Consider the following 12,072-nt stretch of genomic DNA (forward strand, 5'->3'; position numbering starts at 1 on the left):
CATCAAAGGAGGAGCAATGTTGGGACCCAATGCAGCAGGGGCTACAGAGCCCGGTCTTCCAACACAGTCTGAGCACTGAGTCGAGACAGTCTGTCTCGAGGGCTATGTCGCCCACCCCACGAGCCCGAGAAAGTACAAGAGGAACAGTATTTAAGATCAAGACGAGGAAAGACTTTCATTCACGAATGTGCCCCCACACCCATCACGGAGCCACAATTAGAGGCAGGACACCCAACAAGAGACATGTTGCCAGTCTTGTCAGGGACCCCCCCCAGGAATGCATCGTGAGTATATGCCCCACAATCCCCACCTTAAGAACTGTCAGTCCATCGAGATCGGGTTCAGCGACGAAAGGATTGACAATAAAAGTGCTCCCTCGCGCGCGATGTTGAGTACCACAATTCTGCGGGTGAGAGAGTATGCCTCCTCAAACACCCGGGCGTCAGAACAGAAGAAGGCTAAAAGAATAATCAAAACTGGTAAAAGGTCGGCGGGAAATGACAATGAGAAAGGAGATGGTGAGAAAAACGAAACATAAGGAAAAGAAAAAGTTATCTGGCAGAATTCAACAAGACTGCAGCAGGAGCATAAGGCTACAAAAGGACAGAGGACCGTCCAATGGAGCATCACGCTCCAGCAGCCGCCCACCATGCTCTCCTCACAGCAACAACGGGCCGGATAGGGAGGGGGACCTATCTTGAGATAATTTCGGGGCTTAGCGTCCCCGCGGCCCAGTCCTCGACCAGGCTTCCTTTTTGTTAGTCACCTCCAGGAAGCAGCCCGTAGCAGCTGTCTAACTTCAAGGTACCTATTTATTGCTAGGTAACTGGGGCATCAGGGTGAAAGAAACTTTTTGCACATTTGTCTCCACCTCCACCGGGGATCGAACCCGGAATCTCAGGACTACGAATCCGAAGCGCTGTCCTCCCAGCTCTCAGGCACCCTGTCAGCTGTCAGGAGCTATCAGCTGTCAGGCTCCAGGCGCACCTAACAGGAAAGTGCCAGATAGTAACGGTAACACCGTTACCGAGTAATACCGATCCTTGGAGTATCTCAAGGATCGGTGCTGGGACCAATTCTATTTCTAATATTCGTAAATGACATGTCTACAAGAGAAGAGTCCTATGTCTACAAGAGAAGAGTCCTATATGTCGATGTTCACGGATGACACAAAATTAATGAAAAGAGTTGTGATAGATGAGGACTGTAGGATCCTCCAAGAGGACTTGGACAGGTTGCAGAGATGGTCAGAGAAATGGCTGCTAGAGCTCAACACGAGCAAATGTAAAGGTATGGAAACGGGATCAGGTGATAGGAGACCAAAGGGACAGTACACGATGAAAGGGAACAGCCTACCTGTGACGATTCGAGAAAGAGACCAGGGAGTGGACGTAACACCTAATCTAACTCCTGAGGCACATATAAATAGGATATCGACAGCAGCGTACTCTACACTAGCAAAAGTTAAAACATCATTCAGAAAGCTAAGTGAGGAGTCTTTTAGAGCACTTTACACTGCCTACGTGAGACCAGTTTTAGAGTATGCCACGCCATCATGGAGTCCCCACCTGAAGAAACACATAAGGAAACTGGAAAAGGTTCAGAAGTTTGCTCGTTCCAGAGTTACAAGGGATGGGATATGAAGAGCGCCTGAAGGAACTGAACCTTACGACATTAGAAAAAAGAAGGGAGAGGAGGGGTTATGATAGGAACGTATAAAATACTTAGGGGGGATTGATAGAGTGCAAATAGACGAAATGTTCACACGGAATAGTAACAGAACGAGGGGACATTGGGTGGAAGCCGGAAAGTCAGATGAGTCAGAGATGTTTGGAAGTTTTTTTTTAGCGTGAGAGTAGTGGGAAAATGGAATGTACTTAAGGAGCAAGTTGTGGAAGCAAATACTATTCATAATTTTAAAACGAGATATGATAAGGAAATGGGACAGGAGTCATTACTGTAAACAACCGATGGCAAGAAAGACGGGATCCAAGAGTCAATGATCGATCCTGCAGGCACAAATAGGTGAGTACACACACACACACACACACACATACCTAGTTAAACACAAGACAAAGTTAGAGAAGATTCAGCGGTATGCCACCAGAGTTGTCCCGGAACTGAGAGGAATGAGCTACGAGGAAAGGCTAAAGGAGCTGAACCTCACGTCCCTGTAAAACAGAAGAGTAAGGGGAGATATGATAACCACCTACAAAATTCTCAGGGAATTGACAGGGGTGGACAAAGACAAACTCTTCAGCACGGGTGGGACACGAACAAGGGGACACAGATGGAAACTTAGTACCCAGATGAGCCACAGAGACGCTAGAAAGAATTTTTTCAATATCAGAGTAGTTAATAAATGGAATGCATTAGGCAGTGATGTGGTGGAGGCTGACTTCATACACAGTTTCAAATGTAGATATGATAGAGCCCAGTAGGCTCAGGAATCTGTACACCAGTTGATTGACAGTTGAGAGGCGGGACCAAAGAGCCAAAGCTCAACCCCCGCAAGCAGAAATAGGCGAGTACAACTAGGTGAGTACACACATGGGGGCCTCGCGGCTGAATGTACACCGCTCTGGAGTCGTAGTACTAAGGGCCCGGGTTCGATCCCCGGCAGAGGCAGAAACAAAATGCTGAGTTCCTTTCACCCTGATGCACCTGTTCACCTAGCAGTAAATAGGTACCTAGGAGTTAGGCTGATGCTATGGGCTGCTTCCTGGGAATGAGTGTGCGTGTAAGAGAAATACATGTAGTTAACAAAATAGAGGAAAAATATATTGGTTAGAAAGGCGGGGTCCAAGAGCTAATAGCTCGATTCTGCACATACAAATAGTAAATACAAATAATAAATACACAGTTAGATCTCTCACGCCCACAGTCAGGTCTCTCACTCCCACAGTCAGGTCTCTCACTCCCACAGTCAGGTCTCTCACTCCCACAGTCAGGTCTCTCACTCCCACAGTCAGGTCTCTCACTCCCACAGTCAGGTCTCTCACGCCCACAGTCAGGTCTCTCACTCCCACAGTCAGGTCTCTCACTCCCACAGTCAGGTCTCTCACGCCCACAGTCAGGTCTCTCACGCCCAGTCAGGTCTCTCACTCCCACAGTCAGGTCTCTCACGCCCACAGTCAGGTCACTCACGCCCAGTCAGGTCTCTCACGCCCACAGTCAGGTCTCTCACGCCCACAGTCAGGTCTCCATGTCAAACGTTCAGAAATTCTAATATATTCACTATAATAATCATATTAACATTGCCAATATTAATACTATAAGAACTATCCCACCACTAACAAGGCCGTTAGTGTATGATTCAGTGGCGCAGTGGCAGGCCGCTCGCACTACGCCTTCCACTCTATTTCCGCCGAGTTCGATCCCCACGTTGGCGAGTAGACTGGATACCGATCTGTAATAGTTCGTCCTTGTCCCCCCAGCAGCACTCGGAGACCTGGTTGTAAACCGGTAGGCGGATCGTGTTCCAAGGGGAACTAATCGAAAATGACTTTAAAATGAGTTACCCGGAGGGAATTATAGGCCCCATCTTAACCTGGAGACAGGAGCTAGAGCTTTACTTAATAGCATACATGCTACTAATATTGCTTACCACTATTGGTATCAAAATCTACCATTACTGCTACCATAATCTACCATTACTGCTACCATAATCTACCATTAATGCTACCATAATCTACCACTACTGCTATGAGAAGTGCCCTTACCCCTTACCTCGCCTACCATGACCAAACTAACAAGGGTGAATATTGATAGTGTATTTCCTTGCTCCACAGCCATGACCAAGCCTGTCAGGAAGGGCTTCCTCACCAGGTACAAGAGTAAGTGTTCCATCACAGTAGTAAGTGTTCCATCACAGTAGTAAGTGTTTCCATCACAGTAGTAAGTGTTCCATCACAGTAGTAAGTGTTCCATCACAGTAGTAAGTGTTCCATCACAGTAGTAAGTGTTCCATCACAGTAGTAAGTGTTCCATCACAGTAGTAAGTGTTCCATCACAGTAGTAAGTGTTCCATCACAGTACTAAGTGTTCCATCACAGTACTAAGTGCTCCATCACAGTAGTAAGTGTTCCATCACAGTAGTAAGTGTTCCATCACAGTACTAAGTGTTCCATCACAGTAGTAAGTGTTCCATCACAGTAAGTGTTCCATCACAGTAGTAAGTGTTCCATCACAGTAGTAAGTGTTCCATCACAGTAGTAAGTGTTCTATCACAGTAGTAAGTGTTCCATCACAGTACAGGAGTAAGTGTTCCATCACAGTAGTAAGTGTTCCATCACAGTAGTAAGTGTTCCATCACAGTAGTAAGTGTTCTATCACAGTAGTAAGTGTTCCATCACAGTAGTAAGTGTTCCATCACAGTACAAGAGTAAGTGTTCCATCACAGTACAAGAGTAAGTGTTCCATCACAGTAGTAAGTGTTCCATCACAGTAGTAAGTGTTCTATCACAGTAGTAAGTGTTCTATCACAGTAGTAAGTGATCCATCACAGTAGTAAGTGTTCCATCACAGTAGTAAGTGTTCCATCACAGTAGTAAGTGTTCCATCACAGTAGTAAGTGTTCCATCACAGTACTAAGTGTTCCATCACAGTAGTAAGTGTTCCATCACAGTAGTAAGTGTTCCATCACAGTAGTAAGTGTTCCATCACAGTAGTAAGTGTTCTATCACAGTAGTAAGTGTTCTATCACAGTAGTAAGTGTTCTATCACAGTAGTAAGTGTTCCATCACAGTAGTAAGTGTTCTATCACAGTAGTAAGTGTTCTATCACAGTAGTAAGTGTTCTATCACAGTAGTAAGTGTTCCATCACAGTAGTAAGTGTTCCATCACAGTAGTAAGTGTTCCATCACAGTAGTAAGTGTTCTATCACAGTAGTAAGTGTTCTATCACAGTAGAAAGTGTTCTATCACAGTAGTAAGTGTTCCATCACAGTAGTGTTCCATCACAGTAGTAAGTGTTCCATCACAGTACTAAGTGTTCCATCACAGTAGTAAGTGTTCCATCACAGTAGTAAGTGTTCCATCACAGGAGTAAGTGTTCCATCACGGGAGTAAGTGTTCCATCACGGGAGTAAGTGTTCCATCACAGTAGTAAGTGTTCCATCACAGAAGTGTTCCATCACAGGAGTAAGTGTTCCATCACAGTAGTAAGTGTTCCATCACAAGAGTAAGTGTTCCATCACAGTAGTGTTACATCACAGGAGTAAGTGTTCCATCACAGTAGTAAGTGTTCCATCACAGTAGTAAGTGTTCCATCACAGTAGTAAGTGTTCCATCACAGCACAGGAGTAAGTGTTCCATCACAGTACAAGAGTAAGTGTTCCATCACAGTACAGGAGTAAGAGTTCCATTACAGTACAGGAGTAAGTGTTCCATCACAGTACAAGAGTGTTCCATCACAGCACAAGAGTAAGTATTCCATCAGAGTACATGAGTAAGTGTTCCATCACAGTACAAGAGTAAGTGTTCCATCACAGTTAGTGTTCCATCACAGTACAAGAGTAAGTGTTCCATCACAGTACAAGAGTAAGTGTTCCATCACAAGAGTAAGTGTTCCATCACAGCACAGGAGTAATTATTCCATCACAGTACAAGAGTAAGTGTTCCATCACAGTAAGTGTTCCATCACAGTAGAAAGTGTTCCATTACAGCACATGAGTAAGTGTTCCACCACAGTACAAGAGTAAGTGTTCCATCACAGCACAAGAGTGAGTCTTCCATCACAGTAAGCGTTCCATCCCAGAGCATGAGTATGTGCTCCATCACAGCACAGGAGTAAGTGTTCCATCACAGCACAAGAGTAAGTGTTCCATCAGAGTAAGTGTTCCATCACAGTACAGAAGTGTTCCATCACAGTACAAGAGTAAGTGTTCCATCACTACACAAGAGTAAGTGTTCCATCACAGTACAAGAGTAAGTGTTCCATCACAGCACAGGAGTAAGTATTCCATCTCAGCACAAGAGTAAGTGTTCCATCACAGTACAAGAGTAAGTGTTCCATCACAGTAAGTGTTCCATCTCAGTACAAAAGTGTTCTTTCACAGTACATGAGTAAGTGTTCCATTACAGCACAAGAGTAAGTGTACTATCACAGCACACGAGTAAGTGTTCCATCACAGCACAAGAGTAAGTGTTTCATCACAGCAAAAGAGTAATTGTTCCATCACAGTAAGTGTTCCATCACAGCACAAGAGTAAGTGTTCCATCACAGCACAAGAGTAACTGTTCCATCACAGTAAGTGTTCTATCACAGAACAAGAGTGTTCCATCACAGTAAGTGTTCCATCACAGTACAGGAGTAAGTGTTCCATCATAGCACAAGAGTAAGTGTTCCATCACAGTAAGTGTTCTATCACAGAACAAGAGTGTTCCATCACAGTAAGTGTTCCATCACAGTACAGGAGTAAGTGTTCCAGCAGAGTAAGTGTTCCATCACAGCACAAGAGTAAGTGTTCCATCACAGTAAGTGTTCCATCACAGCACAAGAGTAAGTGTTCCATCACAGTACAGGAGTAAGTGTTCAATCACAGTACAATAGTAAGTGTTTCATCACAGCACAAGAGTAAGTGTTCCATCACAGTAAGTGTTCCATCACAGCACAAGAGTAAGTGTTCCATCACAGTACAGGAGTAAGTGTTCCATCATAATAAAAGAGTAAGTGTTCCATCACATCACAGGAATGTTTCATCACAGCACAAGAGTAAGTGTTCCATCACAGTACAAGAGTAAGTGTTCCATCACAGCACAAGAGTAAGTGTTCCATCACAGCACACGACTAACTGTTCCTAACAGTACAAGAGTAAGTGTTCCATCACAGTACAGGAGTAAGTGTTCCATCACAGTACAAGAGTGTTCCATCACAGCACAGAAGTAAGTGTTCCATCACAGCACAGGAGTAAGTGTTCCATCACAGTACAAGAGAAAATGTTAAATCACAGCACAAGAGTAAGTGTTCCATCACAGCACAAGAGTAAGTGTTCCATCACAGCACAAGAGTAAGTGTTCCATCACAGTAAGTGTTCCATCACAGTACAAGAGTAAGAGTTCCATCACAATACAAGAGTAAGTGTTCCATCACAGCACAAGAGTAAGTGTTCCATCACAGCACAAGAGTAAGTGTTCCTTCACAGTACAAAAGTGTTCTTTCACAGTACAAGAGTAAGTGTTCCATTACAGCACAAGAGTAAGAGTTCTATCATAGCACACGAGTAAGTGTTTCATCACAGCAAAAGAGTAAGTGTTCCATCACAGTAAGTATTCCATCACAGCACAAGAGTAAGTGTTCCATCACAGTACAGGAGTAAGTGATCCATCACAGTTCAAAAGTAAGTGTTCCATCACAGTACAAGAGTAAATGTTCAATCACAGCACAAGAGTAAGGGTTCCATCACAGCACAAGAATAAGTTTTCCATCACAGTAAGTGTTCCATCACAGTACATGAGTAAGTGTTCCATCACAATACAAGAGTAAGTGTTCCATCACAACACAAGAGTGTTCCATCACAGTGTTCTATCACAGCACAAGAGTAAGTGTTCCATCACAGTAAGTATTCCATCACAGCACATGAGTAAGTGTTCCGTCACATTAAGTGTTCCATCACAGCACATGAGTAAGTGTTCCATCACAGCACAGGAGTAAGTGTTCCGTCACAGTAAGTGTTCCATCACAGCACATGAGTAAGTGTTCCATCACAGCACAGGAGTAAGTGTTCCGTCACAGTAAGTGTTCCATCACAGTACAATAGTAAGTGTTCCATCACAGTACAAAAGTAAGTGTTCAATCACAGTACAATAGTAAGTGTTCCATCACAGCACAGGAGTAAGTGTTCCATAACAGTACAAGAGTAAGTGGTCCATCACAGTACAAGAGAAAGTGGTCCATCACAGTACAAGAGTAAGTGGTCCATCACAGTACAAGAGTAAGTGTTCCATCACAGTACAGGAGTAAGTGTTCCATCACCGCACAAGAGTAAGTGTTCCATCACAGCACAGGAGTAAATGTTCCATCACAGTACAGGAGTAAATGTTCCATCACAGTATAGGAGTAAGTGTTCCATCACAGTACAAGAGTAAGTGTTCCATCACAGTACAAGAGTAAATGTTCCATCACAGTACAGGAGTAAGTGTTCCATCACAGTACAAGAGTAAGTGTTCCATCACAATACAAGAGTAATTGTTCCATCACAGTACAAGAGTAAGTGTTCCATCAAGAGTAAGTGTTCCATCACAGTACATGAGTAAGTGTTCCATCACAGCACCAGAGTAAGTGTTCCATCACAACACGGGAGTAAGTGTTCCATCACAGCACAAGAGTAAGTGTTCCATCACAGTAAGTGTTCCATCACAGCACAAGAGTAAGTGTTCCATCACAACAAAAGAGTAAGTGTTCCGGCACAGTAAGTGTTCCATCACAGCACAGGAGTAAGTGTTCCATCACAGTACAGGAGTAAGTGTTCCATCACAGTACAAGAGTAAGTGTTCCATCACAGTACAATAGTAAGTGTTCCATCACAGCACAAGAGTAAGTGTTCCATTACAGTAAGTGTTCCATCACAGTACAGGAGTAAATGTTCAATCTCAGCACAAGAGTAAGTGTTCCATCACAGCACAGGAGTAAGTGTTCCATCACAGTAAGTGTTCCATCACAGTACAGCAGTAAGTGTTCCTTCACAATACAAGAGTAAGTGTTCCATCACAGCACAGGAGTTGGTGTTCCATCACAGTAAGTGTTCCATCAAAGTACAGGAGTAGGTGTTCCATCACAGTAAGTGTTCCATCACAGCACACGAGTAAGTGTTCCATCACAGTACAGGAGTAAGTGTTCCATCACAGTACAATAGTAAGTGTACCATCACAGCACAAAAGTAAGTATTCCATCACAGTAAGCGTTCCATCCCAGCACATGAGTAAGTGTTCCATCACAGCACAAGAGTAAGTGTTCCATCACAGCACAGTAGTAAGTGTTCCATCACAGCACAAGAGTAAGTGTTCCATCACAGTACAGAAGTGTTCCATCACAGTACAAGAGAAAGTGTTCCATCACAGCACAAGAGTAAGTGTTCCATCACATTACAAGAGTAAGTGTTCCATCACAGTACAATAGTAAGTGTACCATCACAGCACAAGAGTAAGTATTCCACCACAGTACAGGAGTAAGTCTTCCATCACAGCACAAGAGTAAGTGTTCCATCACAGTAAGCGTTCCATCCCAGCACAAGAGTAAGTGTTCCATCACATTACAAGAGTAAGTGTTCCATCACAGTACAAGAGTAAGTGTTCTATCACAGCACAAGAGTAAGTTTTCCATCACAGCATAAGAGTAAGTGTTCCATCACAGCACAAAAGTGTTCCATCACAGTACAAGAGTAAGTGTTCCATCACAGCACAGGAGTAAGTGTTCCATCACAGTATAAGAGTAAGTGTTCCATCACTACACACGAGTAGGTGTTCCATCACAGTACAGGAGAAAGTATTCCATCACAGAACAAGAGTAAGTGTTCCATCACTGCACAAGAGTAAGTGTTCCATCACAGTACAAGTGTAAGTGTTCCATCACAGCACAAGAGTAAGTGTTCCATCACAGTATAAGAGTAAGTGTTCCATCACTACACAAGAGTAGGTGTTCCATCACAGTACAGGAGTAGGTATTCCATCACAGAACAAGAGTAAGTGTTCCATCACTGCACAAGAGTAAGTGTTCCATCACAGTACAAGAGTAAGTATTCCATCGCAGCACAAGAGTAAGTGTTCCATCACAGCACAAGAGTAAGTGTTCCCTCACAGTACAAGAGTAAGTGTTCCATCACAGTAAGTGTTCCATCACAGTAAGTGTTCCATCACAGTACAAAAGTGTTCTTTCACAGTACAAGTGTAAGTGTTCAATTACAGCAAAAGAGTAAGTGTTCTATCATAGCACACGAGTAAGTGTTCCATCACAGCACAAGAGTAAGTGTTCCATCACAGTACAGGAGTAAGTGTTCCATCACAGTAAGTGTTCCATCACAGTACAGCAGTAAGTGTTCCATCACAATACAAGAGTAAGTGTTCCATCACAGCACAGGAGTTGGTGTTCCATCACAGTAAGTGTTCCATCAAAGTACAGGAGTAGGTGTTCCATCACAGTAAGTGTTCCATCACAGCACACGAGTAAGTGTTCCATCACAGTACATGAGTAAGTGTTCCATCACAGTACAATAGTAAGTGTACCATCACAGCACAAGAGTAAGTATTCCATCACAGTAAGCGTTCCATCCCAGCACATGAGTAAGTGTTCCATCACAGCACAAGAGTAAGTGTTCCATCACAGCACAGTAGTAAGTGTTCCATCACAGCACAAGAGTAAGTGTTCCATCACAGTACAGAAGTGTTCCATCACAGTACAGGAGTAAGTGTTCCATCACAGTACAATAGTAAGTGTACCATCACAGCACAAGAGTAAGTGTTCCATCACAGTAAGCGTTCCATCCCAGCACAAGAGTAAGTGTTCTATCACAGCACAAGAGTAAGTTTTCCATCACAGCATAAGAGTAAGTGTTCCATCACAGCACAAGAGTAAGTGTTCCATCACAGTACAGAAGTGTTCCATCACAGTACAAGAGAAAGTGTTCCATCACAGCACAGGAGTAAGTGTTCCATCACATTACAAGAGTAAGTGTTCCATCACAGTACAAGAGTAAGTGTTCTATCACAGCACAAGAGTAAGTTTTCCATCACAGCATAAGAGTAAGTGTTCCATCACAGCACAAAAGTGTTCCATCACAGTACAAGAGTAAGTGTTCCATCACAGCACAGGAGTAAGTGTTCCATCACAGTATAAGAGTAAGTGTTCCATCACTACACAAGAGTAGGTGTTCCATCACAGTACAGGAGAAAGTATTCCATCACAGAACAAGAGTAAGTGTTCCATCACTGCACAAGAGTAAGTGTTCCATCACAGTACAAGAGTAAGTGTTCCATCACAGCACAAGAGTAAGTGTTCCATCACAGTATAAGAGTAAGTGTTCCATCACTACACAAGAGTAGGTGTTCCATCTCAGTACAGGAGTAGGTATTCCATCACAGTACAAGAGTAAGTGTTCCATCACTGCACAAGAGTAAGTGTTCCATCACAGTACAAGAGTAAGTATTCCATCGCAGCACAAGAGTAAGTGTTCCATCACAGCACAAGAGTAAGTGTTCCCTCACAGTACAAGAGTAAGTGTTCCATCACAGTAAGTGTTCCATCACAGTAGGTGTTCCATCACAGTAAGTGTTCCATCACAGTACAGCAGTAAGTGTTCCATCACAATACAAGAGTAAGTGTTCCAATACAGCACAGGAGTTGGTGTTCCATCACAGTAAGTGTTCCATCAAAGTACAGGAGTAGGTGTTCCATCACAGTAAGTGTTCCATCACAGCACACGAGTAAGTGTTCCATCACAGTACAGGAGTAAGTGTTCCATCACAGTACAATAGTAAGTGTACCATCACAGCACAAGAGTAAGTATTCCATCACAGTAAGCGTTCCATCCCAACACATGAGTAAGTGTTCCATCACAGCACAGTAGTAAGTGTTCCATCACAGCACAAGAGTAAGAGTTCCATCACAGTACAGAAGTGTTCCATCACAGTACAAGAGAAAGTGTTCCATCACAGCACAGGAGTAAGTGTTCCATCACATTACAAGAGTAAGTGTTCCATCACAGTACAATAGTAAGTGTACCATCACAGCACAAGAGTAAGTATTCCATCACAGTAAGCGTTCCATCCCAACACATGAGTAAGTGTTCCATCACAGCACAGTAGTAAGTGTTCCATCACAGCACAAGAGTAAGAGTTCCATCACAGTACAGAAGTGTTCCATCACAGTACAAGAGAAAGTGTTCCATCACAGCACAGGAGTAAGTGTTCCATCACAGTACAAGAGAAAGTGTTCCACCACAGAACAGGAGTAAGTCTTCCATCACAGCACAGGAGTAAGTGTTCCATCACAGTAAGCGTTCCATCACAGTAAGTGTTCCATCACAGTACAAGAGTAAGTGTTCTATCACAGCACAAGAGTAAGTTTTCCATCACAGCA

At 43.5% G+C, this 12,072-nt stretch overlaps 1 protein-coding gene across 1 annotated transcript in view; it reads left to right on the forward strand.

Annotated features, from left to right (window-relative positions):
* LOC138350001 (PE-PGRS family protein PE_PGRS30-like) overlaps positions 1–12,072 on the forward strand; it is a 101,643-nt gene that overhangs the window by 23,426 nt on the left and 66,145 nt on the right. Inside the window, exon 2 of the mRNA XM_069300050.1 lies at positions 3,792–3,836. Coding sequence (XP_069156151.1) covers positions 3,792–3,836 — 45 coding nt within the window. The remainder of the gene's footprint in view (positions 1–3,791; positions 3,837–12,072) is intronic.

The sequence above is a fragment of the Procambarus clarkii genome, chromosome 43 (assembly GCF_040958095.1).
Source record: "Procambarus clarkii isolate CNS0578487 chromosome 43, FALCON_Pclarkii_2.0, whole genome shotgun sequence".
In the NCBI taxonomy this organism is placed as follows: domain Eukaryota; kingdom Metazoa; phylum Arthropoda; class Malacostraca; order Decapoda; family Cambaridae; genus Procambarus; species Procambarus clarkii.